The sequence below is a fragment of the Salmo trutta genome, chromosome 14, assembly GCF_901001165.1.
Source record: "Salmo trutta chromosome 14, fSalTru1.1, whole genome shotgun sequence".
NCBI lineage: Eukaryota > Metazoa > Chordata > Actinopteri > Salmoniformes > Salmonidae > Salmo > Salmo trutta.
The window spans coordinates 56,080,329-56,106,507 of record NC_042970.1 but is presented as its reverse complement, the minus strand read 5'-3'; the positions used below and the strand labels follow the sequence as shown (position 1 = coordinate 56,106,507).

The 26,179-nt window shown below is 39.4% G+C and overlaps 1 protein-coding gene across 14 annotated transcripts in view; it reads right to left on the bottom strand.

Moving 5' to 3' along the window:
- ptprt (protein tyrosine phosphatase receptor type T) overlaps positions 1–26,179 on the bottom strand; it is a 515,339-nt gene that overhangs the window by 85,867 nt on the left and 403,293 nt on the right. For 7 of the 14 annotated variants that reach the window (XM_029776440.1, XM_029776442.1, XM_029776445.1 and 4 more), the window contains exons 13-16: positions 16,814–16,850; positions 14,957–15,013; positions 10,344–10,479; positions 3,823–3,855 (exon numbers count right to left, since the gene is read on the bottom strand). In XM_029776440.1, the coding sequence (XP_029632300.1) occupies positions 3,823–3,855; positions 10,344–10,479; positions 14,957–15,013; positions 16,814–16,850 (263 nt within the window). The remainder of the gene's footprint in view (positions 1–3,822; positions 3,856–10,343; positions 10,480–14,956; positions 15,014–16,813; positions 16,851–26,179) is intronic. The other 7 variants (XM_029776451.1, XM_029776452.1, XM_029776454.1 and 4 more) reach the window with 3 other exon arrangements.

Below are 26,179 nucleotides of genomic sequence, written 5' to 3'. Positions count from 1 at the left end.
ACACCTGAAACCCCACCTCTTTAACGAATACCTGGGATAGGATAAAGTAATCCTTCTAACCCCCCCCCTTAAAAGATTTAGATGCACTATTGTAAAGTGGTTGTTACACTGGATATCATAAGGTGAATGCACCAATTTGTAAGTCGCTCTGGATAAGAGCGTCTGCTAAATGACTTAAATGTAAATGTAATATGGCTTTCTTAACTATTTTACATTTCCTGAAATGTTTCCTTGGCCAAATATTCCCAGATTTTCATAAAAACAGCCACACGTGGTCTGTCATTTCTGCATCACCAAATTTTGTGCGAGGCAAAACACATTGTAGTAGCCTATAGGCATGCTTCAATTAGCCTGTTTGGTGCAGTGGTATTTCTGTGGTTGGGGGGGGGGGCTAAATTGTCCTGCGAATGTCTTGCAAAATCATCCCTTTGTCCGGCATTTTAAATGTGATCGCCCTAAGCCCATGACTGAATGGCCTTGCAGAGCATTCATCTGCAATGTTAACAGCCTACGTTTGCACCCGGGCAACAATAAATTACTAATTGTATTTGGTTACAACGTCTTAATGTTCTGAAAGGTATATTGTCTGGACTAAAGTGGTATTGAATGTGAGAATTTGAAATTGGAAAAAATGAGTATTGGTAGGGCGATGGGATCTGCTGAGGAAGCGAGGCTGAAGTTGATTGTTTTGGATATGAGTCGGTGTGTGTGAGGATATTTTAAGATACATTTTGTTTACGGAGAAATATTACAAGGGGTGTAGTGCTGCCGGAGCTCGGAGGAGGAGCAGTCTAACGTTTTTCAATTTGAGAATACACTGATCTGGTAAAACAATGGTACAATTCTAAATACATTTAATTTAACTACCACTAAAATTCCATCAAAAACAATAAAATGACAAACTAAATAAATATGTATAGCAGCCTAGAGGAAGGTAAATGGTGGTTTCTTCCCTGTCTTCTCTCTGCTGGTGGCGAGAATGATAAAGAACTATAGGCTACAGCAGAGGCCCGTCAGAGGCACCTTGGCCAATTAGAACGTTGAAAAAACATTTCACTTCACCGTGTGTCTGCCTTGATGTTCATTAAACTCCATGGACCCCCTCTTGCACAGTGGAACCTAAAACGATATGTGACCACTTGGTTACGGTGACACCGTTCTGCCGAGGACTCCAAACCAGAGTGGCCACTGCAAAGCCCAAGGAGCCTGACCCGATCTGCAAGTTGCTGTAGCCCTGCTTGGGATATTTAGCCTACATTGGCTATTGGTTGAGACGCAGGGCCCGTTCTAGCGTGGTACAGTATGTCAGGGTGGGCAGTTGGAATTGGGCCAAGTTCAAGGTAAAAATGCATTTAGGTTATAAACTCAGCAAAAAAAGAATTGTCCCTTTTTCAGGACCCTGTCATTAAAAGAATTCGTAAAAATCATAATAACTTCCCAGATCTTCATTGTAAAGGGTTTAAACACTGTTTCCCATACTTGTTCAATGAACCATTAACAATTAATGAACATGCACCTGTGGAACGATCGTTAAGACACTAACAGCTTACAGACGGTAGGCAATTAAGGTCACAGTTATGAAAACTTAGGACACTAAAGAGGCCTTTATACTGATTCTGAAAAACACCAAAAGAAAGATACCCAGGGTGCCTGCTCATCTGCATGAACCTGTCTTAGGCATGCTGCAAGGAGACATGAGGACTGCAGATGTGGCCAGGGCAATAAATTGCAATGTCTGTACTGTGAGACGCCTAAGACAGTGCTACAGGGAGACAGGACGGAGAGCTGATTGTCCTCGCAGTGGCAGACCACGTGTAACAACACCTGCACAGGATCGGTACATCTGAACATCACACCTGCGGGACAGGATGGCAACAACAACTGCCCGAGTTACACCAGGAACGCACAATCCCTCCATCAGTGCTCATACTGTCCGCAATAGGCTGAGAGAGGCTGGACTGAGGGCTTGTAGGCCTGTTGTAAGGCAGGTCCTCACCAGACATCACCGGCAACAACGTCGACTATGGGCACAAACCCACTGTCGCTGGACCAGACAGGACTGGCAAAAAGTGCTCTTCACTGACAAGTCGCGGTTTTGTCTCACCAGGGGTGATGGTCCGATTTGTGTTTATCGTCGAAAGAATAAGCGTTACACCAAGGCCTGTACTCTGGAGCGGGATCAATTTGGAGGTGGAGAGTCCGTTGTGGTCTGGGGCGGTGCGTCACAGCATCATCGGACTGAGCTTGTTTTCATTGCAGGCAATCTCAACGCTGTGCGTTACAGGGAAGGCATCCTCCTCCCTCATTTGGTACCCTTCCTGCAGGCTCATCCTGACATGACCCTCCAGCATGACAATGCCACCAGCCACACTGCTCATTCTGTGTGTGATTTCCTGCAAGACAGGAATGTCAGTGTTCTGCCATGGCCAGCAAAGAGCCCGGATCTCAATCCCATTGAGCACGTCTGGGACCTGTTGGATCGGAGGGTGAGGGCTAGGGCCATTCCACCCAGAAATGTCTGGGAACTTGCAGGTGCCTTGGTGGAAGAGTGGGGTAACATCTCACAGCAAGAACTGGCAAATCTGGTGCAGTCCATGAGGAGGAGATGCACAGCAGTACTTAATGCAGCTGGTGGCCACACCAGATACTGACTGTTACTTTTGATTTTGAACCCCCCTTTGTTCAGGGACACATTATTCCATTTATGTTAGTCATATGTCTGTGGAACTGGTTCAGTTTATGTCTCAGTTGTTGAATCTTATGTTCATACAAATATAAGTCTGCTGAAAATAAACACAGTTGACAGTGTGAGGACGTTTCTTTTTTGCTGAGTTTAGTTTGAGATGCATGAATACGCCACACCAAAAGCAAAATAATAATAAATAAAAAAATACCAAAAGCTTGAAATATTTACCGTTGAAAACTAATTTCCTACAATTCTACGTAGTGATTTATGTCACTACTAGGTCAATTGATAGCAGGTTTAATCTAATTTGGCAACCGTTGCAAATATATCTCCAAAAGTTAAGTGGCTCATCTGCTTGTTTGTCATGATTCAATTCATAGCTTTAGATTATAATAGGACAGACTCACTATAACAAGCTTCTGGTTGAACCAGAAAGACACAGACTCATGCCTATAGGTAGGTGAATAAATGTGTGTGTATATGAGAGGCATAGTTTAGAGTAATGAATACAACCCACTCACCAAACAAATGTGCTATTGTTGGGAACGCTTAATGAATCCGAATTAGTGCACCACTCCAAATAGGTTGTGGCATTATTAGTGAACGGTAATTACTAATTTGACATAGAAAGTGGAGCAGAGTTAAGCCTTCCTCTTGGTGGGTAAGTGCAGGTAAAGAGTAAAAATAGTAGCTGCAAGGCCAGTTCATTGTTGCGCCAGGGGGGTGCAACGCAAAACAACAAAATATTAATGAAAACCCTTACTGAAAGGTGTACTTATAATGAAAAGTTATAATGCAAGACATAAAATTCACTATAAATCATTGCAGATAATGTATCTAATACTCAACTGACAATGCATAGGAGGCTAAAAAATATCAATAAAAAGTCAACGAATAAGACTGACATTAAGACTGACATTGAGAGTGGCATTTTGTACAATCACAGTGATGCAGACAAAAGCTAGAAATCCAAAATGGTGCAATCGACAGTGACGGTCTGAGTATCAAAAAGTAATGGCCTTGTGAATTTTCGTGCATGTGTTGGACATGAATGACATATCTGATCACAGATGAGTCCCGACAAAAATGGTGAGGCACATTCTCAAGATGCGTAGCTAAAAATAAACATACAATACCCCACACTCAGAGTTCTCCATGTGTGTATCTCTCTAGCGTGCGCAGGCCAAAAGAGGAAGAAGATAAGAGAAGGGTGTGAGACTAGTATTAGAAAAAAGGTTGGACAACAGTGGTGGATTTGATCATGTCAACAGCTGGTACAGATTATTTATTAAGACGTTTTGTTATACCAACATATAACGTATGTCTAGAGATGAAGTATAGATATTACACCTAAAGGCTAAATAGTCTATATCAACTGGAAATGCATGCAGAGGAGTTCAGATGATTAGAATGATTGCATTGACCCTAAAGCTTTCACTGGGATGAATCAGCTGAATAATGAATATTACACCTGCCCTTATATGTTGATACAGTTGAAGTCGGAAGTTTACATACACTTAGGTTGGAGTCATCAAAACTAATTTTTCAACCACTCCACACATTTCTTGTTAACAAACTATACTTTTGGCAAGTCGGTTAGGACATCTACTTTGTGCAAGTCATTTTTCCAACAATTGTTTACAGACTGATTATTTCACTTATAATTAATTCACAGTATCACAATTCCAGTGGGTCAGAAGTTTACATACACTAAGTTGACTACGCCTTTAAACAGCTTGGAAAACTCCAGAAAATTATGTCAAGGCTTCAGAAGCTTCTGATTGGCTAATTGACATAATTTCAGTCAGTTGGAGGTGTACCTGTGGATGTCTATCAAGGCCTACCTTCAAACTCAGTGCCTCTTTGCTTGACATTATGGGAAAACTAAAAGAAACCAGCCAAGACCTCAAAAACAAATTGTAGAAGCCTGGTTCAACCTTGGGAGCAATTTCCAAACACCTGAAGGTACCACGTTCATCTGTACAAACAATAGTACACAAGTATAAACAGCATGGGACCACGCAGCTGTCATACCGCTCAGGAAGGAGACAGGTTCTGTCTCCTAGAGATGAACTTACTTTGGTGCAAAAGTGTAAATTAATCCCAGAACAACAGCAAAGGACCTTGTGAAGATGCTGGGGGAAACAGGTACAAAAGTATCTATTTCCACAGTAAAACGAGTCCTATATCGACAGCAAGGAAGAAGTAAAACGAGTCCTATATCGCTCAGCAAGGAAGAAGCCACTGCTCCAAAACCGCGATATAAAAGCTGGACTACGGTTTTCAACTGCACATGGGGACAAAGATCGTACTTTTTGGAGAAATGTCCTCTGGTCTGATGTATCAAAAATAGAACTGTTTGGCCATAATGACCATTGTTATGTTTGGAGGAAAAAGGGGGAGGCTTGCAAGCCAAAGAACACCATCCCAACCGTGAAGCATGGGGGTGGCAGCATCATGTTGTGGTGGTGCTTTGCTGCAGGAGGGACTAGTGCACTTCACAAAATAGATGGCATCATGAGGGAGGACAATTATATGGATATATTGAAACAACATCTCAAGATATCAGTCAGGAAGTTAAAGCTTGGTCGCAAATGGGTCTTCCAAATGGACAATGACCCCAAGCATACTTCCAAAGTTATGGCAAAATGTCTTAAGGACAACAAAGTCAAGGTATTGGAGTGGCCATCACAAAGCCCTGACCTCAATCCTATAGAAAATGTGTGGGCAGAACTTAAAAAGCTTGTGCGTGCAAGGAGGCCTACAAACCTGACTCAGTTACACCAGCTCTGTCAGGAGGAATGGGCCAAAATTCACCCAACTTATTTTGGGAAGCTTGTGGAAGGCTACCTGAAACGTTTGACCCAAGTTAAACATTTTAAAGGCAATGCTACCAAATACTAATTGAGTGTATGTAAACTTCTGACCCACTGGGAATGTGATGAAAGAAATAAAAGCTGAAGTAAATCATTCTCTTTACTATTACTCTGACATTTCACATTCTTAAAATAAAATGGTGATCCTAACTGACCTAAGACAGGGAATTTTTTACAAGGATTAAATGCCAGGAATTGTGAAAAACTGAGTTTTATATATGGATATATATGGATATATGCATGATAATAAGATGGTTAGAATTTGGCAGGGACTCTTATTGGCCCAGCCATAGTGATCAGAGGTGGCCACTCACAAATTAGTGGGTGACATAAGCAAACAAATCTTCTAAACTACATGCATAATTAACATCGGGGGGTTGGCTTGAAATATTAATTGGTTAAGTTAAATATCAAATGAAGTGGCTGTACAAATAGTGCTCTCCCTCCACTTCAGCCATCTCAGTCTAAACTGCCAAAGTCAACACTGATTTCAAGTGGAGGAGAACCAGCTCTTCCACGTGCGCACAAACACACCGACTGGGTCAACATGTGCCCCTGTCCAAATGGAGAGAAGGATTGGGCCTAGCTGGTGTTGGTCTGGCACTCAACCACTGATTGCACATGAAGGTTGTCTGTATATGTGAGCATATACCATCACAAAACTGCAATGTGCTGGTGTATTCTGTGATTTGTTACTACAATAAACCTCTACTTTATAATACATTTAGTCTGATGTTTTTCAAGAAAAAAAAACGCATTAAGCCCCAAGAGAAAAATCTTTCAATATCCACAATTCTCTGCAATACTGCTGAAATGCACTGTGGAGTAGTTTTGAGCGATTAGCGAAATTCCAAAGCCACAAATGGTGAACATTCCATTGTTCTGTCAAGTCCACATTAATAGAAAAAAGGGGTTACGATGAAATAATATAAAATTGAAGTTGTGTATATTACTTTGTTTTTATTTGATGACTTCGTTATTTTTCATTCCTTAAAGTCATCATCTCATCTCTGCTCAGGCAGTAGCAGTCAGCCAGCCCATCTAATGTTATCTGTGTGCGCCCCATACTGTACTGTCTTTAATCATCCTATTTAGCTAGCCTGCCTAACTACGCTGCAGAGCTGTCTGACGAAATAATTTAACTAGTTCTTCAAAATAGAAAAGGCATGTATAATTTAACCATTGGATTTTGAGGTATAAAAAAAATGGGGCCTTTACTACAAATTCATAAATGGCAAAACCGAAAGTTTGATAATAAGGAACAAGGTTCTGAGAGACATTTTTGTAAAATGTAGACCCATGTTTGGTCACTTTTTGCAATTTTTACAGGCTGGTACTGGGTTACTTTCAGACGACTCCACTGAAGCTTGCGTGGTCGTAGAGCAGAACAACCGACATGTTCCTGTTTGTGAGAGATATTGGTGACAGTTTGTAGGTCCAATGGTGCAGTCTGGACAGTTGGTTTTGTGAGAAGACCTCATCGAAATGAGAATGTCCACGACAGAGTTCAGACGACTGCCGTAAAGCTTGTGGATATTGTAGTCAAACAACTGACACTGTCGTGTTCGTGAGAGTCTACCCTTTCAATATCAGTGACATACAGTATTATAGTTCATAGCTCACACAGTTCGGGTTGGACAGACAATTGTGACGATTTTCTTGTCCAGATCCTCCGCTTTCACAAACCCCATGTCAATCAACTCTAGGGGGGTTTAATGAAGGGTCTCTGTTCCTCTCTTCATTGTGTTCTGTGCATCCCTCTCCCATGGGTCTGTGTGTATCTAACCTAACATAGCAGGCGTAAAAGTGTATACGTCCAGAGATCTGTATATAATGACGAGAAGCTGATGTCTCCGCTCTAACAAAGGGAGTCGTTGTCCTAAAGGCGGGAAGGAAGGTGACAAGCTTAGGCCCAAAATAAGCCAATAGAAACACATTGGGCTTATTTTGGACAGACTTTGGCAACAGTGAAACCTTTCGTTTCCCCTCTTCGTCTCTGTCGGAGCCAGGGAAAAAAGGTGCAATGGATTATGGTCATTGTAGTTAATTACCATGTTTCTGCGCTGAACTACGTTAAATATTTGCTTAATGAAAACAAAAAAACAAACAATGGAATTCAAGTAATTGAACCGACATTGGTCAATTAGTTGTTTAATAACCAGAAAAGAAATGTCATGTTGGTTAATCCTTAAGACTCCATTGACGCACCCATGTAACATCATTCAACAACAATCTGCCAGTTTAAGCTTGAGATATCAGTATTTTTGCATGGGCTGTGTCTCAAACCACCATATCCGCCTATATCTGCCTCCGCATCTGCAGTGGGAGGTGATCGAGCTACAGCGGTGTTTGCCAGACCACGAGACATCCCGAAAATCTGTATTTTCACAAAAACGTATGTAGCGTCCGAACGACCACTCTATGGAATGAACACTCTATGGAAAGAAGAGACTAAACATGGTGTTCTCTGTTTTGCTCTACGACCCCCAGAAGTGTCACGGGACTCGTCTGAAGGTAACCCATACAAACGAATGGAAGTATAAAGGTAGTTTTGTGCCAACAAAAATAAGGGTTAAATATGTGTCCAAAAAATCAGAAATATTTCCTTAGCTTTCTTATATCTCCTAGATATAGGACAGACAAAACTTTATTCCTTATGATACATTTTTTTATGTCTTTTTTTGCCATTTATGAATGTGTTATTCAATGCGTTTCTATGGGCTATAGTAAAAAAAGGTCAACATTTTTTATACCTTAAAACAATTCCATATGTTAGCTTAGTAACCCCCCCCCACTCAACACTACTGTGGATTTCTACAACACCCATCTTGTTATAGAAACAGTCGTTTTCTTAGTCTGATCACAATTTAAATAGACCCCCCCACTACCTTAATAATCCTCTTCTCAGTGCAGGTACAAAATGCTACCGTTTTTGGAACTTTACCATTAATTTAAGGATTTTTATCTTGGACTTGCACATTTGACAGTGCTGTAAGAGCCCTAAAGGTTCAAGCTACCATGCAGGAAAACAGTCACCATTAAGTCTTTGCCTGTCCATTCAATTCATTCGTATGTTAGTACAAAAAGCTCTAAAACACGCAACACTGCTTTGAAAGATTAAATAGACAGTGTATACTCGCTTCCAGCATGATTTCACCACAAAAACCGTAGTGGCTGAAAGCCATGTAAAAACGCTGCAATTGTTAACTAAATCTATGTTGCAAGAATGAAATATAGATGATCCAGCAAAGCCAGGCATCTTAGGATATTTTAGCCTAAGCACTTCTCCCTCTCCTCGATCTACACTGAGTATACCAAATATTAGGAACACATTCCTAATATTGAGTTGAAAACTTTCCACAGAGATGCTGGCCCATGTTGCCTTCAATGCTTCTCACAGTTGTGTCAAGTTATCATAGTTAGTATACATACTAGTTAACCCATGGCCCCATAACACCCACGGTTTCATCTACATATTGGTTTGCAATTCATATATGCCCTGCTTAGGAGGCCATCTTTGTTGTTGACATATCCTCTTATTTCTGCAGAGGTTGTCCGATTTGAAATAATTGTAAAGCCTCATTGCTCATGGTGCAACTGTATGTTGAGTCTAGGATTTATTATTGATTTGTGTACCTTCCCGATTTCTGTAACTTATCGCCATAGGATTGTATAATAAAACCATGACTACCACAGCAGCTTTTTTTCTGGAATATGTCATTAATAGGATTAAGTTTGAACAACATTGTAACAAGAGAAGGTTAACTATCTTATATAAAAACAGTTTACGTAAAACATCTGAGCTTGTTGTTATCTAACTCAGCATAAAAAGATCCATGTAATTGTGCTCCCTCAACTTAATGGTAACACTTCATAATAACTTTTATGAAGAAGCCATTAAAAATGCAACCCATCAGCCTCCCGGGTGGCGCAGTGGTCTAAGGCACTGCATCGCAATGCTAGCTGTACCACCATACATTCTGGGCCCAGGCTCTGTCGCAGCTAGGTTGGGTTGTGCGGCTAGGTTGGGCTGTGTTTCGGAGGACGCATGGCTCTCGACCTTCACCTCTCCCGAGTCCGTATGGGAGTTGCAGCGATGAGACAAGACTGTAACTACTACCAATTGGGGAGGAAAAAGGGCTAAAAAAAATGCAACACATGTATAAATGATTTAAAGAAATTATCAAATAGTATTTATCAATACATGTATCAATAGTTTATTTATTTATGAAAGTTATTATAAATTGCTGCCCTGTTTATTTCCAAGAACATTTGTGATTGTGATATGCAAGTAATTTTGTCTCAGTAGCATAGCCTACTCCTACAATGACAAATGGTTGGTCATGAAGTACGGTATTAAGACATTTCAAAGTTGAGGTAACTATGTGTGGAGTGGTAAGGTGAACCATTTTTTTTATATTATTAAAAAGAAAAAAAAACTGTGGGTCCTAGCATAGAAAAATGGCATGGGGAGTATGTGATTAGGGTGGTTTAGGAAAACAAGAGACAGGAAGGAAACAGAGATGTGATGGAAGTAAGCCAGTGTGCATGTGAACAAGACACAGAAAGCTGTGTATGTCTGTAAGCCCCCCTAAAAACATACCTCCTTATGAGTTAGTCCCAATGGTATTTCAACTCAACTGAGCAGTGATCTAGTAATATTGTTCATGGGACATTTGGGTCACACTATGGTGTTACGACTGTAGTAATATAGTCCGACATATTTACGCTTACACTTGCTGCATCGGGGACACACTAGGGGTTTCTCTACTGCTCTTTACCTGCGTTTGAAGGTGAGAACCACTCCCAGTAGAATGATGATGAACATGAGAATGCCCGCGATGACACCGGCCATCTTGACAGTGCTGTCCACCTGCTTTTCAGGCTCCACAGCGTCTGAGTCCTGGGTGGACGCGCCTATAAACAGGCACAGACACATCACAGAGAGGAGGAGGGATTTACCCTGGAGCAACCATCCTCCACACACACACAAAAATATGCAAGAATACACACAAAAACCCTTGAGTACACGCAAACCCTCTCATACATACAGGCAAACAGACACAAAACACAAACAGTAAAGATATAGATATATATAGATAGATTAAAAAAATATATAAACACACACACACACATACATACACAATATCACAAAGTCATGCAAAGAAATGTCAGGGTCATTATTAGTAATAAAAGGGAGACATTATTTGAGTAAAAAGGTAAAGGTGATTAGATATAGTGTTGCTGTTAAGGGTATTGGCAGAAATGGTGGCTATATCCTGCCTGCTAAACTCCAAATGATAACAAGACAAAGTTTAATAAAGATTCAGTAAACTTGTGTAAGGGTGCTTCTCACACAGGACAGATGAATGGTGAAAATCAACATGCAAATAACCGACTGGAAATACACAAGTTAGAGTAAGGTCAGTTTCTCTTGCATCAAAGGACTTGTGGTTGAGTTAAGTATGAGTTGTTAATTTCAACAGGCTTTTCATCTAACACAGCAGTTGCACCACAATGACACACTGAAGACATGCAGTGCACTAATGTTGAACAAACAATGATTTAAGAAGGACATGCAGGAAAATGTTAGCATGGGTTGTGACTGAAGTAGCTTGGACATACAGTGAAAAACAGAGAGGGAGAGAATGTATAGGTTGAGTGTGTTAATATTACTGCTAGCGACTCCAGCGCCTTCCACAGCTTACAAAGGTACTCTTACCTTAACTACAACTGAAAATCCTTGCTTTGAACAATACAAAGACTGTGGGAATTGCGCCCTAGTGTTGCTGTCTGTTTGGAAACAGAGTAATACAACGTGCTGCTTCTATGTTCAACCTCTTATAGATGCTATTTTCACTCAAGGTATTATTTTCAGGAGGTGCATTGAGGTGTTATAGAAACACAATATATATTTTATTACCAACCAAACACCATCAATTAATGTTTGTAGACCTAATTAGTATATGTAGCTTATTAATCTTGACTATGTTGAAGATCAATACAAGTATGGCTCTTAATTGTGAAGGGTGCTCAGAAAAAAAGCCTTAAATAGAAAATACATTAAAAAAAACATAGCAACAAAGCCATTTACAATTTGATGAATGCAAATTTCCAATGACATAATGAAAAGTGACTGTTTCAAATCCAATGAAAGAACTCTTGCTGGATCTCCTGAGCTATTCCACTGTACTGCAGAACAGCGTTGGATAGATTTACACATGCCAAAATGAATGAGCAACCTTGATAAACAATTAAGGCATGTTCAAACAAACTGGTTGTCTTATTTCTAGCCTCTCTTTTACATATCCCTTTGTTCAAAATATCCTTTGAACCAACAGATTAAGAATATAATCTTGGCATGTTTTGAACTTCAATTTACTGAACCCTTAACACCATGTTGACACAGTTATTAATCTTACTCAAATATAATTTAAATTACATAGACCTCACCTAAAAATGTGGAATGGGTAAAATGCCCCATTCAGTTTACTGTATAGAATAAAGACCCTATTTGTGTGTAGTCGTAGAGTTTAGGGAAAGGGGCATACCTAGTCAGTTGTACAACAATGCATTCAACTTAAATGTGTCTTCCGCATTTAACCCAACCACCATCTACACTGAAGTTCTTTTGATACCCATCTTGTCATTTATGGGGATATCTGTCATTTTAAGGAATGTCACAAATCTGTGTTTTTAATTCCTGCTTCAACAGTGAAGATCAAAACTTCCGGTGGAGAGTTCCCGCAAGACTTGAGTCATTTGACACCTAATCAGAACCCTTGATCCATCATCATAAAAATCATAATCTTCCCCTGATTAAATTCTCACTGTGGTTTCCTGCACACCCACAAACGTGGTTGTTCGCTTAAAAAAATATGTAAAGCCTTTTACTTTGGGCTGGGGTAAAAGTTAACTATAAAAAAGGAATTATGACTAAAACCCATGATATTAAAACTTAATCTCATTCATATATGGATGGATTGATTCCACAGACTGGGATGAGTGACACTGGTGGCAGCAGTGGGATTTGGCGGGAAACAGTGCTGCATGGGAGCTATTGTCTGGCAGACGGGGCAGCCCTCTGAGATTAGAGCAGCAAAGCTAAGTGTCTCTAATGGGATTACAATCTGAGCACTGCAGCGCTGGGTCAGATGGGCTCAGATTAATGTGATTTATCGGCACTGTAAACAATGTACAATGCTAATGGTACCAAGACTAGGCCTCAGAACAAAATGTCAACACTGTTTGTTTAGGTCAGCAGTGCACGCAGTACTTAAAGGCTTTAAAAGCCATTATTTTTTTTATTTTTTTGTTTGGATAAAAAGGAAATACCATGCATTTATCTGCTTTATTTACAATATATACCATAACGTATGGTCAACGTTCTATCCTGAACTGAGTGCTTGCCCTCAACAAAGAGAGTGTCACTATTATGAAACAGGCTTCTTTGAACATAAAAAGTTTGGGTGGTCCAGAAACATGATATCTACATCTTTCTTTGTCTATCTTTCACTAAGCAAAGCCCATTGGTACAGCGCTATAGACCTGATCATATAGTGGAAAATAGACCAGCTTCTATCATATTGTCGCAAATACTCGAACAACTGTCAGACCAAAATCATACCCATTACATCAAGATCCTCGAGATTGCTAAGTTTTGTACTGCTAAGGTCACTTCAGTATGATATTTTGGCTCGCAAATATCATCCAATTGTAGCTAAAACTCAACATAAAGGGTAATTGTGCTAAAAGGTAAATACAAAATAAATGCCCTTCAACAATCAATTAAACTGATTCTGTACTATTGCATTACTCATAAAATGGTCTATTCATTTGCCATAATGTCTTTATAGTCATCGTGTTCACCTAACCCTGCTATTCTTCTCCCCAGACACCAGAAAGTGATTTCCAGCAACCGTTTTCCGATTTGAGTCAGGTCCATTGAGCGGTTTGTCGCTGCACATCGAGGTAGATGGAAATTCATCAAAGTGTTATAAGGGCAACATTTGCATAAGACAACACCAAAGTCTACCAGGTCGGGCTGTCTGCATACACAATACACTGCCAGATTTCCCTCCAAGATCTCCATATACCCAGGCAAAGCTACGATGCTAAGGAAAGCAACACCAAACACAGTGCCACAGAGCAACACAAATATAAAATGGGCACCACCTCTAACTGAGACAACAGCATTTCCTCTGATTCAAGAGCAAGCGGGCTGTACTCTGTGTTAAGGGTTGGTGGTGGGGGGGGGGGGGGGGGGGGGGGTGGAGGAGGTATTGTACCTTTTGAAGTGCACACAGCAAGCAACTTATCATAATTGCATGACACTAGCAGCAAACACTCTATATACAATCTGTATGGTAAGTTTGTAAATCTGTATGGTACATCTAAATGGTAATCGACATTCACAGACAGTGTATGGATGAACAAGGTCAGAACTTGATTCCTTGTGGACTATAGCATAGGTGTATAAAATGGAGTGTATAAACATTACAACAGTACATTGGTCTCTATCTAGCCAGACAGGAGAGTAGCCACCTCTCTAACTGGTATGACGTTCCATTCAGGGGTTACCGCACCAGCGACAGACAGTGTGCAGGACAGTTGTAGAGTGTGGAGCATAGGCAGGGTGCAGGACAGTTGTATGGGGGATGTTTGGGTGAGTAAATGCAGACTCAACTTGGAAAGGAAGGGAGTGGGTTGACATAGTGTGTCTCGTTTTTGTATATTTTGCTCAGAGACATATTACAGCTCATCTTGACTAATCCCTATTGTAAAGCAAGGATTATACTGGCTGCGTTCTTTGCAGTAATTCAGACCTAAAGAAATTACATTTGAAGATAAAGTTCACATTTTGCACTCTGTGGCATAATAACTGAATAACTTAGTTGACGGTAATGCTTTACAGTTAACAATTGTTGAATAGGGCACTTGGATGATAAACGAGTATCATAATGTTCTTGCCACTTAAGAAAAGACAAATCATAGAAAGATCGTGGTGGATGAAAATATCAAAATGTTTGTCAGATCTGTGTTTAAGCCACTTTCTACCAAATGTACAGTATATTGTGATTACAGATGCATATTCAATACAGTTTAAAAGCTTAAGTCCATGAGCAAAACTACAAGACAACTATCAAACAAATCTCAGGGATTGTCAAAATAGTAACAAACAATGAAAATAATAAAAGAGTGACGATAACCATACATATTTGGGGCACCAAGGTACAATAGTCTCAATGAAATCAATGACAGCCAACTACACTTTTGTGGACCAGACATGCAAACAAATGCATTAAGATGAGGAAAGAGAGAAAATAAAAATACAAACAAAGTAATGTATATAAAAGAACAGAAGAAAGAAATCTGGCTATGGAGCAATAATCACCTTCACTGGGGATGACAAGTATGTACGGCGTGGTATTTTGTCCCCTACCTATTACCACTAAGAACAAGGTTTAAAGTTCCCGGTTAGCATGCATGAAAGAAGAAAGAAACAAAGAAAAATTGTCTAAAAAAAGACGCCTTCATTGTTTCAATTGAACATTAATCACAGTAGTAGGGAAAAATTCAAGTGATATTGCTATAACATTTTGAAGAAAACTATGGGCAGTATGATTATATAGATGGCTGAATATATGAATTTCAACAAGAGTCTGATAGCTTCCATTAACGGAAAATGGCAAAGTAGTAGAAGTGTTCCTAATAGCATCTTCGGATCTATAAATCTATTTCAGAGAAATATTTTAGAGGTTTGATTCTCAGTGCATGTGAATGGGACATTGGAATGAAAGCATTGATATTAACCTTTGATTCTGACTGGAAGAAGAAAAAAAGGAGATGGAGTAAAAATATATATATTTTTTAAATGTTTGAACTTTGTGGAAGTTTTGATCCAAAATTGGATCTCTAAACTTTTACGATGTCCATATTAGGACAGCTTCAATCTTAGCAACATTGCCTTGGTTTATCAAACATGAAACTCAAATTCCATGTTAACAATTATGACCCCCAAATTTCCATACAGATTCTATACAGCATTTAACTATCAAATACAATCATATTGAAATAATCAAGCTGTGTATTCGTACTAGAAGAGAGGAAGGGCCACAAAGTTTAAAGCATGTATTTTCCAAAGCAGACATGCAATCAGTGTGTCTACAAGTGTAGACTCCAAACACGGTAAAGAGATCAATTCAGAACGGGAGCATGGCGAGAGAAAAGAACGGAAAAAATAGAGCCCACTGATGAGGAATATTTGACTTAGACAAAAAAAAGCGTGAAAATCAATAACTGCATATCAAAAGAGTATTGTCTGTGCAAAAATGTATGTACAGTATGTCTAAAAAGATAAACAGCAACTTAACTAGGGAATGGGAAGAAAAGAAAACAGAATAATGAAATGGTATTCTCTGTGGGTGAACAGTTTTTTTCACCATCAATTACATTAATGGAGGTTGTCCTTCGATACTACTGATCCTTAATGTGTTGTTTTATAAAGATGGTTTAGAGAAAATAAACGGAATGGAGAGAAAAAGAAAAGCTGCACAGAATCTTGGACTGTATAGATCGAAAACCATGCAGGTTCAACACTGACAAGAGTTTGGGCCTTATGGTCACTTATACCTTTAAAATAGGGACAGTCTACTGGTGTAGCGCTCTCAATACATACAAGTAACATTCATTGGGCCCAGTTGACTTGTTAAATATACATCTCTCTGATTTCATTGAATTTAGCAGTTTAACAAAATATGACCCTATGAGTATTTTTTAGAGGTCAAATGCATGCTCAATATTAAATCATTTCTGCGTAAAAAATTAAGTACCTCACTGTGATTGTTTTAAATTAAAATGGTCAAAAAGAAACAAAAATAGGTTCTTAGTAAAGAGCAATTTCTCAAGCAAGAATTTTGCTCGGACTGTCTGGGAGTGGTCTTAGTGGGGAAACTGAAACTAGCTGTTATTGGCAGAAAGGTTTGGAACTATCCTTCTTATTGGTCTATTAAACAATTTGGCGCCTGGTGATGTCACCATTCAGACCAAAACTCCATCCCACCACAACAAGCTGAAATTTCAGGAAGTCTTTTCAAACAGCTCTTACACTAAAAGGGCATTATAATTTTCACAGTATTATTCGAACCTCGTGTATAAAACACAATAAATGTTTATTTTTACTGCACTGGGCCTTTAATCCATGAAGTAATGTATTTCCTATGCATGGGACATATTCAAAATGTTCTCATACCTTTAGTAGCCAGTTTCACACAGTTGATTTTGGTTTCCTGAAAAGACAGAGAGAGTTGTTCAATTATATTGTCCCAACACAGTGATATCCATCACTCTCCTCATGTTCTAGTGCAGGGGTAGGCAACCCTGGTCCTGGAGTGCCGCAGGCACTTCATGTTTTTAATTTAAACGACCTGACCAGTTGTGTTGAATTTAGGCAATCACTGATCTGATTGATCAATTAGCTCAGTTGGTCAGGTGTGGTGCCAAGTTGGAACAAATTCCTGCAGTACTTGTGGCACTCCAGGAACAGGGTTGCCAACTCGTCAGGATGCTCTCGATGGTGCAGCTGTAGAACGTTTTGAGGATCTGGGGGCCCATGCCAAATCTTTTCAGTCTCCTGAGGGGGAAGAGGTTTTGTTGTGCCCTCTTCACAACTGTCTTGGTGTGTTTGGACCATGATAGTTCGTTGGTGATATGGACACCAACGAACTTGAAACTCTCAACCCTCTCCACTACATTATATGGAAATAGAAACGCATTGAGCTTATCTCGCTTCACCTCTTTCTCTCTGGTGGGGGCAGACACGGAGAGGGAGAGAAGAACGCGTGATCGAGAGGGATAGAGAGCAGTTGCTTTGCGAGATATCTACCTGAAAATACATGATCTAAGTAATTGATAGTTGGTATTCAGCAGTCATAAAAGTATATCTTATTTACATTGAAGAACTACAAAATTGTGATTTTGTGAAACAGCATAGGCAGTGGCTATAGAAGAGGTGATGACTTAGAATGAAATAAAGTCATCAAATAAAACAAATGCTGTGGTGGAAAAATTACCCAATTGTCATAATTGAGTAAAAGCGAAGATACCTTAATAGAAAATGATTCAAGTAAAAGTAAAATTCACATAGTAAAAATATACTTGAGTAAAAGTCTAAAAGTATTGGGTTTAAAATATACTTAACTATCAACAGTAAATGTAATTGCTAAAATATACTTAAGTGAAAGTATAAATAATTAAAAATTCCTTATATTAAGCAAACCAGACAGCACCATTTTCTTGTTTTTTATTTATTAGCCAGGGGCACACTCCGACACTCAGACATAATTTACAAATGAAGCATGCGTGCTTAGTGAGCCCGCCAGATCAGAGGCATTAGGGATGGCCAGGGATGTTCTGTTGAAAAGTGTATGAATTGTAAAAAAATTCTGTCCAGCTAAGCATTCAAAATGAAACGAGTACTTTTGCGTGTCAGGGAAAATGTATGGAGTAAAAAGTACAATATTTTCTTAAGGAATGTGGTGAAGTAAAAGTAGTCAAAAATATAAATAGTAAAGTACAGATACACCAAAAAACTACTTAAGTAGTAATTTCAAATAATTTTTACTTAAGTATTTTACACAACTGAACAAATATAATATACACAACTAAAATATTTGAATAAATTAATAAATGATGGTTAATAAGTGATAAGCAGTAACGGGCAGTCACTACTATCATGGGACTTTCATTAATTGTTTTATTCTGTGTTATTACACATAATGCATGGTGAATTTGATGTAATTTTTTAAATTTGAAACAGAAATCGAAAACCATGATAATAAAAAAAAAAAATCTAACCGAAACCGCACCGACCTCAAAAAGCACTAATCACTCAGCACTAGTAGCTCACTTGCTCTGCCCCGCACTAGCTCTGGCCCGCACTAGCTCTGGCGCGCACTAGCTAAGTGCTAGCTAGTTATGTAATTTCACCACCTGTGCTGTTGGTGGCGGTAACGTACCATCCTCTCTGGAACCTTTCGACATCCTGTCTCAGCTCGTATGTCTCACAGAGTCTGTGCCCTAAGAAAGTATCTGCTGGAGCCAGACCCTATTGGTGTGTTTGACTATTTGCCATTTTTTATGCATTTATATTAAGGGGTTGTCTTTTGGAATGTAAAATGTGTGACACATCAAACATTAATGAAAGTATTTTTTAAATTCAGAACTATTTTATTTAGACTATGTAAGAGTAAAATATAACTGCTGATTGCTTTTGAATAATAGCATGTATGTTAAAGGGAAACTCCACCACTTTTCAACCTCATTTTCATAATCTCCAGCGCAATACCAGTGTCAACACAAAGCATGTGAAAACAGCATTTGCAGAAAATAATTTCTAACCGATGACATAATCAAAAGTTAAAACTGTGATTTTCAAAGACTCAGACTCAAAGTAACATATTGAGCAAGAAAATATCCTCTCTTGGGCTAGAAATGCAGAAGTTTTATAAATCATTTTATTTATTTTTTAAATCCTACCCTGTGATGTCACAGAGATGGCAGGGAAAACAAACTATCTATAGGGACAATCCAGGAGGAATAACATAGTTGTGGATGGCATACCAGAGTCTTCACATGAGAATTGGGCAGATTATGAGGAAAAAGTAAGAAAAACCTGTAACCAACCAAGGTGACAGACCCAGGCTGATAGTGGTCAAGTTTCTAAGGTTTAAGGACAATATGCCTGTTCTAGAGCGAGCGAAGAACTTGAGAGGAACCAACATCTTCCTTAATGAGGACTACTCGGAAGCTGTGCTCCAGAGGCAGAAAGAACTTATCCCAGCCATAAAAGCTGCTAGAGAGCATTGGACATTGCTTACATCGTGGGGACATTGCTTACATCCGCTACGACACGACAGGCTCATTGTCCACCCTCCCTCCCAAAAGACTGGGAGGAGTGAGAGAGCATCCGGGTCAGTAGATACAGCCCCACATCGCACACATACACCAACTAACACTCACAAGTGCCTGATTGACTGACTACTAGCCGAACAATGTTCCTGTCATGCTTTGTTTTTTAAACAATTATATATATAATATACACACACAGTTGAAGTCGGAAGTTTACATACACTTTGGTTGGAGTCATTAAAACTCATTTTTCAACCACTCCACAATTTGTGGTTAACAAACTATAGTTTTGGCAAGTTGGTTAGGACATCTACTTTGTGCATGACACAAGTAATTATTTCCAACAATTGTTTACAGACAGATTATTTCACTTATAATTCACTGTATCACAATTCCAGGTGGTCAGAAGTTTACATTCACTAAGTTGACTGTGCCTTTACAGAGCTTGGAAAATTCCTGAAAATGTCATGGCTTTAGAAGCTTCTGATAGGCTAATTGACATCATTTGAGTCAATTGGAGGTGTACCTGTGGATGTATTTCAAGGCCTACCTTCACAGTAACTCTTTCACAGTAACTCTTTGCTTGACATCATGGGAAAATCAAAAGAAATCAGCCAAGACCTCAGAAAGAAAATCGTAGACCTCCACAAGTCTGGTTCATTCTTGGGAGCAATTTACAAACGCCTGAAGGTACAAACAATAGTATGCAAGTATAAACACCATGGGACCACGTAGCTGTGCAAATCAATACCAGAACAAGAGCAAAGGACCTTGTGAAGATGCTGGAGGAAACAGGTACAAAAGTATCTATAACCACAGTAAAACGAGTCCTATATCGACATAACCTGAAAGGCCGCTTAGCAAGGAAGAAGCCACTGCTCCAAATCCGCCATAAAAATGCCAGACTATGCTTTGCAACTGCACATGGGGACAAAGATTATACTTTTTTGAGAAATGTCCTCTGGTCTGATGAAACAAAAATAGAACTGTTTGGCCATAATGACCATCGTTATGTTTGGAGGAAAAAAGGGGATGCTTGCAAGCCGAAGAACACCATCCCAACCATGAAGCACTGGGGTGGCAGCATCATGTTGTGGAGATGCTTTGCTGCAGGAGGGACTGGTGCACTTCACAAAATAGATGGCATCATGAGGGAGGACAATTACGTGGATATATTGAAGCAACATCTCAAGATATCAGTCAGGAAGTTAAAGCTTGGTCGCAAATGGGTCTTCCAAATGGACAATGACCCCAAGCATACTTCCAAAGTTGTGGCAACATGGCATAAGGACAACAAAGTCAAGGTATTGGAGTGGCCATCACAAAGCCCTGACCTCAATCCTATAGAGGTTTTGTGGGCAGAACTGAAAAAGCGTGTGCGAGCAAGGAGGACCTCAAACCAGACTCAGTTACACCAGCTCTGTCAGGAGGAATGGGCCAAAATTCACCCAACTTATTGAGGGAAGCTTGGGGAAGGCTACCCGAAACGTTTGACATGACCTGGTGTACACTTGACATACTGTGGGCTCCCGAGTGGAGCAGCGGTCTAAGGCACTGCATCTCAGTGCTAGAGGTGTCACAACAGATCTTGGTTCAATTCCAGGCTGTATCACAACCCGCCGTGATTGGGAGTCCCATAGGGCGGCACACAATTGGCCCAGTGTCTTCCGGGTTAGGGTTTGAACGGGGTAGGCCGTCATTGTAAATAAGAATTTGTTCTTAACTGACTTGCCTTGTTAAATAAAGGTTAAATAAAAATAAATAAATACTGCAGTCTTAAAAAGTCAATCATGTCAGTTCACAGCATGACAAATGACAGCTTTGATATGTCAAACTGTTATGACTGTGTGTCAACAAACTTTGGTAAAATCTTACTGACTGAGTGTCCCAGGACAAGACAGACATGTCAGACGGTCAAATATAACAATGACACTACTGGACTCACTCTGACTTTACTACATGAACTTAATCTCCCACAGCTCCTTTAGTAGTTTTTCTTATTGTCCTGTGCTGCAAAGGAAACTCAACAGAATGAACAGTGGCAGGCTACACAGCCCCTTACACCAAGGATTGTCTGGCAAGACCAAGAATAATGGATGCACATGTTGCGTTAGCACAGCTACAAGATTTAAATGAAAACGATTCAGATGGTACAGAATAAATTAATCATGACATCTCTGATTATTATTCTTCTGATTCTGAGCCCCTGCCTGAACCTACAGCTCTGAGGCACAAGCGCAAGAAAACCAGAACGCTGTGCACTGCCACCACCAAATGAAACGGTGAGACAGGAGAGAGGAAGGGACGGCACTGTTTGGATAGAACGAGCCATAGACAATACTATGGGCAGATTATCAGAACATCTCAAGCAAAAAACAACATCAACAACGCACTCACCAGCTTCCGTTGTATATGTGACATGGACATGCTACAACACATCAGGGACTGTACTGTGGCTGAGGCGCACAGGGAGCAAGGAGACAGTGGGATCTGTCTGTTGATGAGCTGAAAGTGTTAATTTCAGAGAGATTATGTGTTACCTCCATTTTGATGACAAAAAAACAAGAACGTGACGGCTTGAAATTTGCTATGGTATCCGACGTTTGGAACAAGTTTCTACAAAACAGCATTGTATGTTACAAACCAGGAGAGAACATCACTGTTTATGAACAATTGTTCCCAGCAAAGGCTTGTTGAGGCTTTACGCACTACATTGTGAGTAAGGCCCTGCTTTAAATGACGTTCAGTTTATAAAGGCTTCATAAAGCCTTCACAATGCCATCATATGCACCAATGTCAAATGTGACATAACCCACTATGTTGAACATGATATAAACATGTGCTTTATGAAGGGTGACATGTTGTGCTGAAGGATGGCATACACTCTAAAGTGTTTTCATGTTCGTCACATTACACCTAATCTCATTACCAAACACTTCCGTCCAAATGTGTGGAAGGTCTGGTGGACCAACGCATCAAACTTGGCCATCATTAGTTAGGGTTAGGTTTAAAATAACATTTTAAGGGTTTGACCATCATTTGGACTGTGTTAAGTAGTGACGATGACAAATTCTTTACTCAGTAAGGTCACTCCTATAGAATTCTATGGTCACTCCCACTAAGGCCAACTTTGAATGGTTGATATCCCACGTGCTGTGTTTGCAATAGCCTGGGGATGACATTACACCAAGAAACACTTACCTTGATGAGACATTGAAAGTGTCTTTCTTCTGGAACCAAGTTCAAATGTTCCTCAGTACACAAACATGACAACAAAAATGAGCCATATTGCTGGGCCCAGTCAGGTCATTGACACATTTACCCACTCCCACGCTGAAAGATAAGCCACAAAATGTTGGCACCATTGTAACAGGTTGTAATCAAGCTGTGGTCCCCAGCATTGGAACAGAAGAGGAATACCTGGTGTGGTAGTCTCAGATTGGAATACTCCAAATAATCATGGTTCTGACACACAATGCAGATCCATTTCCCCATTTAAATACCTCTGACACCCTACAGTAACCTGTGGATCATGAGAGAACATTCATTAATCAGCAGAACGTTAATAACCTATTTATTGACACTTTATGTAGTGTCCTGTAATACTTAGTTTGAAGTGAGACACCTTCGGTCACTCATAACACATCCATAAAGACTCTATATCGCATGACGCTGTACTTCATTTAAAGGCAGACCCTTTTGGTCATTTATAACACATACATAAATGCCTTGTATCATATGACGCTGTACTTACTGTAAAGTCAGACACCTTTGATCATTCATAACATATACATAGTCTTAATGATGTAAACACAAGTGTAATAACACTCAGGGAATTATCACCAACAGCTAAAACAAATAAACATTAAAGACATGTTTAAACCATACATTTCCTTTTATTTGTACAGATTTAAAACAATACAAATACATAAAGTTCCAAAAAGTCCAGCAATGAAATTACATTGAACATTACACAGGGCTGTGAATAGTGTAGAATGGTTATTGCCCCTCTTCCTGCAGGAGGTACTACATGTTGGTTCCAACCTTAAAAGTAACAACAAAGAAAGTGCCTTTTGTCACGTCCTGACCAGTTTAGGGATTATTTGCTATTGTAGTTTGGTCAGGACGTGGCAGAGGGTATTTTATTTAAGTGTTTCGGGGTGGTGGTGTATGTAGTAGGGTGTTTGATTTATTATGTGTGATTTACTATGTTCTATGTTTTGTATTTCTATGTTCTTTCTGGTTTGTTGTATTTCTATGTTTAGGTTGATGGGGGGTTGGACTCTCAATTGGAGGCAGGTGCTTTCTCGTTGCCTCTGATTGAGAGTCCTATATATGGGTAATTGTTTGGTTTGGTGTTGTGGGAGATGGTTTCTTGTTTTGCCTGTGTGAGCATGACAAGGCTGTTTTGTTGGTCGTGCATTCTTTGTTTTGGTGTTCTCTTTATTTAAAATAAATATCAAGATGAGCATCCACATTCCTGCTGCGTATTGGTCCTCTATCCCCGACGACAACCGTTACACCTTTGTCACACCATCTGGATATGGGCATTTCTGTGCTGTCCAAGAAACACTTAATGGGAAGACGGGAAACTCCATTCAATTCATATTATTTATATTCCTCTTTTACCAATCTTATTACATGACTATGAGACGTGGCTGTATCTAGGGGTGTTTTGTATTTAATTTAGCCTGCTAGCTAGCTAAATTTCGGATAGCTAGCAACTGCTATGAAGTCCGAAATTATTTGAAATAACGATTGAGGTAGCTACAGTAGGTGTTATAACTCAACACTTAACTACTACAAACAAATTTAAATGACAATAAATAAAGCTTAACTTACTTGATTTTCACTGTCCAGTGGCAGCACAAGTGGGTATTTCATTTGCAAACTCATCACATGATCAGTGTCTCGTCAGCAACAGTAAAAAAAGTACGTCCGGGTCATGGAATTTCGATGTTAATAAATAAAAGAGTAGGCAAAAAATATAAAAAGATTATAAAACTTTTTTTTTTACTACGCATTTCTACACTTCAGACTGTGTGTGTGTCATCCTAAAGCAGAGCATTCTGGGGGAAGTTGAGGTCAGGTCCAATATGTCACTCGTTTCAGGAAACTAGGCATATGTCGCACGTCACTACTTCACAGGAGCGCCATTTGAACGTTTTTTAAAAATTTTTATTTATCATAATGCCTTTTTCCAAGAACTTGCCATGTGGCTCTGTTTTCAGAGGATTATCAGGTAATTATATATATTTTTTACTTCATGATACTTTTATACAATGTTGTATGCATGTTTGAAGAACGAAAAGCACATTTCTTTAATAGTATCAAACAGTTTGTTATGCTATTAGGTGTAATGGCTCATGATGAACGGATATCAAAACCGTCGGACAAATTGACCTTCAATGATGAGACGACCTATTGTTACCATTAATAAGATCATATGTGCTACTCTTGACCAAGGCAAATATGTCCAGCTACGCTTGCAGCTTGACCTACAGTTAGTGCTAGTGGAATATACACTATGCTCAACAATTCCTGCTAAAGTGGATAAAAATATCAAGTGATGAAATACATAAATGTTACGTCCTGACCAGTAAAGGGGTCATTTGTAATTGTAGTATGGTCAGGGCGTGGTAGGGGGTGTTTGTTTTGTGTGTTTAGTTTTTTTTTTGGTTCTAAGGGATTTTGGTTCTAGTTTTTTATTTCTATGTTCCTTTTTCCATGTTTGGCTGAGTATGGTTTCCAATCAGAGGTAGGTGGTTTCATTGTCTCTGATTGGAAGCCATACTTAGGCAGCCTCTTTTTTTCCTTTGGGTTGGTGGGTGGTTGCTTTCTGTATAGTCTGTGTACCTTGCAGAACTGTTGATTGTCGGTTTGTTGTTTTCGTTTAAGTGTTCACTCTCTTTAATAAATTACGAAGATGAGTACTATACCCGCTGCGTTTTGGTCACCTTTCATCGACGCCTGTGACAATAAAGCCATGTTTAAACACTAAGAAACGATCAATGAAGGTACCTACTAAGAAATATTAAGTAGATCTAATGTACAATAACAGTTCTGAATTTGATCAATTAAGTTGGGACCTTAGCCATTTTTTAGTGTTTGTGAAACATACATCATGTTGGAAATACTCAAAAAGCTGATGCAAATATTTTTTAAGTGGAAATAGCACAATATTTTTTAGAGTGTGTTTTTTTTGTTTTTACATATAGCTTACAGTAACAAACTAATGAAAATGTTATTTTGCTATTTGAAATGAAAAAGAAAATAATATTCTAACGTTACCTAACACCTTCATGAACACAACCAACTGATTATTTTAGCAATAGCATATATGACAATTAATTACGCTGCTAGAATGTTGCAGTCAGAATGACTGCTCGTTAGATTGAAGGAGGGTCCCTCTAGGCCCAGCGGTTCTAGTGTTAAAGAAGTCAGAGATAACAGGAGTACATCACTTAAACAAAGTGACAGCTGAGCTTTGCCCCTCTTGTCCAATAAGGCAGTGACAAACTGTCATTAACTTTTTTAGGCTGATTCCATAACAGGGAAAACTCCAGGAAGTCCCATCTATTAGCCTATCTATTATGTGACCGATTCACTGAGCTTGAGTGACAAGCCTCCCGCTGGATTAGAACAAAATATAAAATAAGATGAGACAAGCTTTTTTGATGCTCATGTTGATTAAAAAAAATCCTCTGAG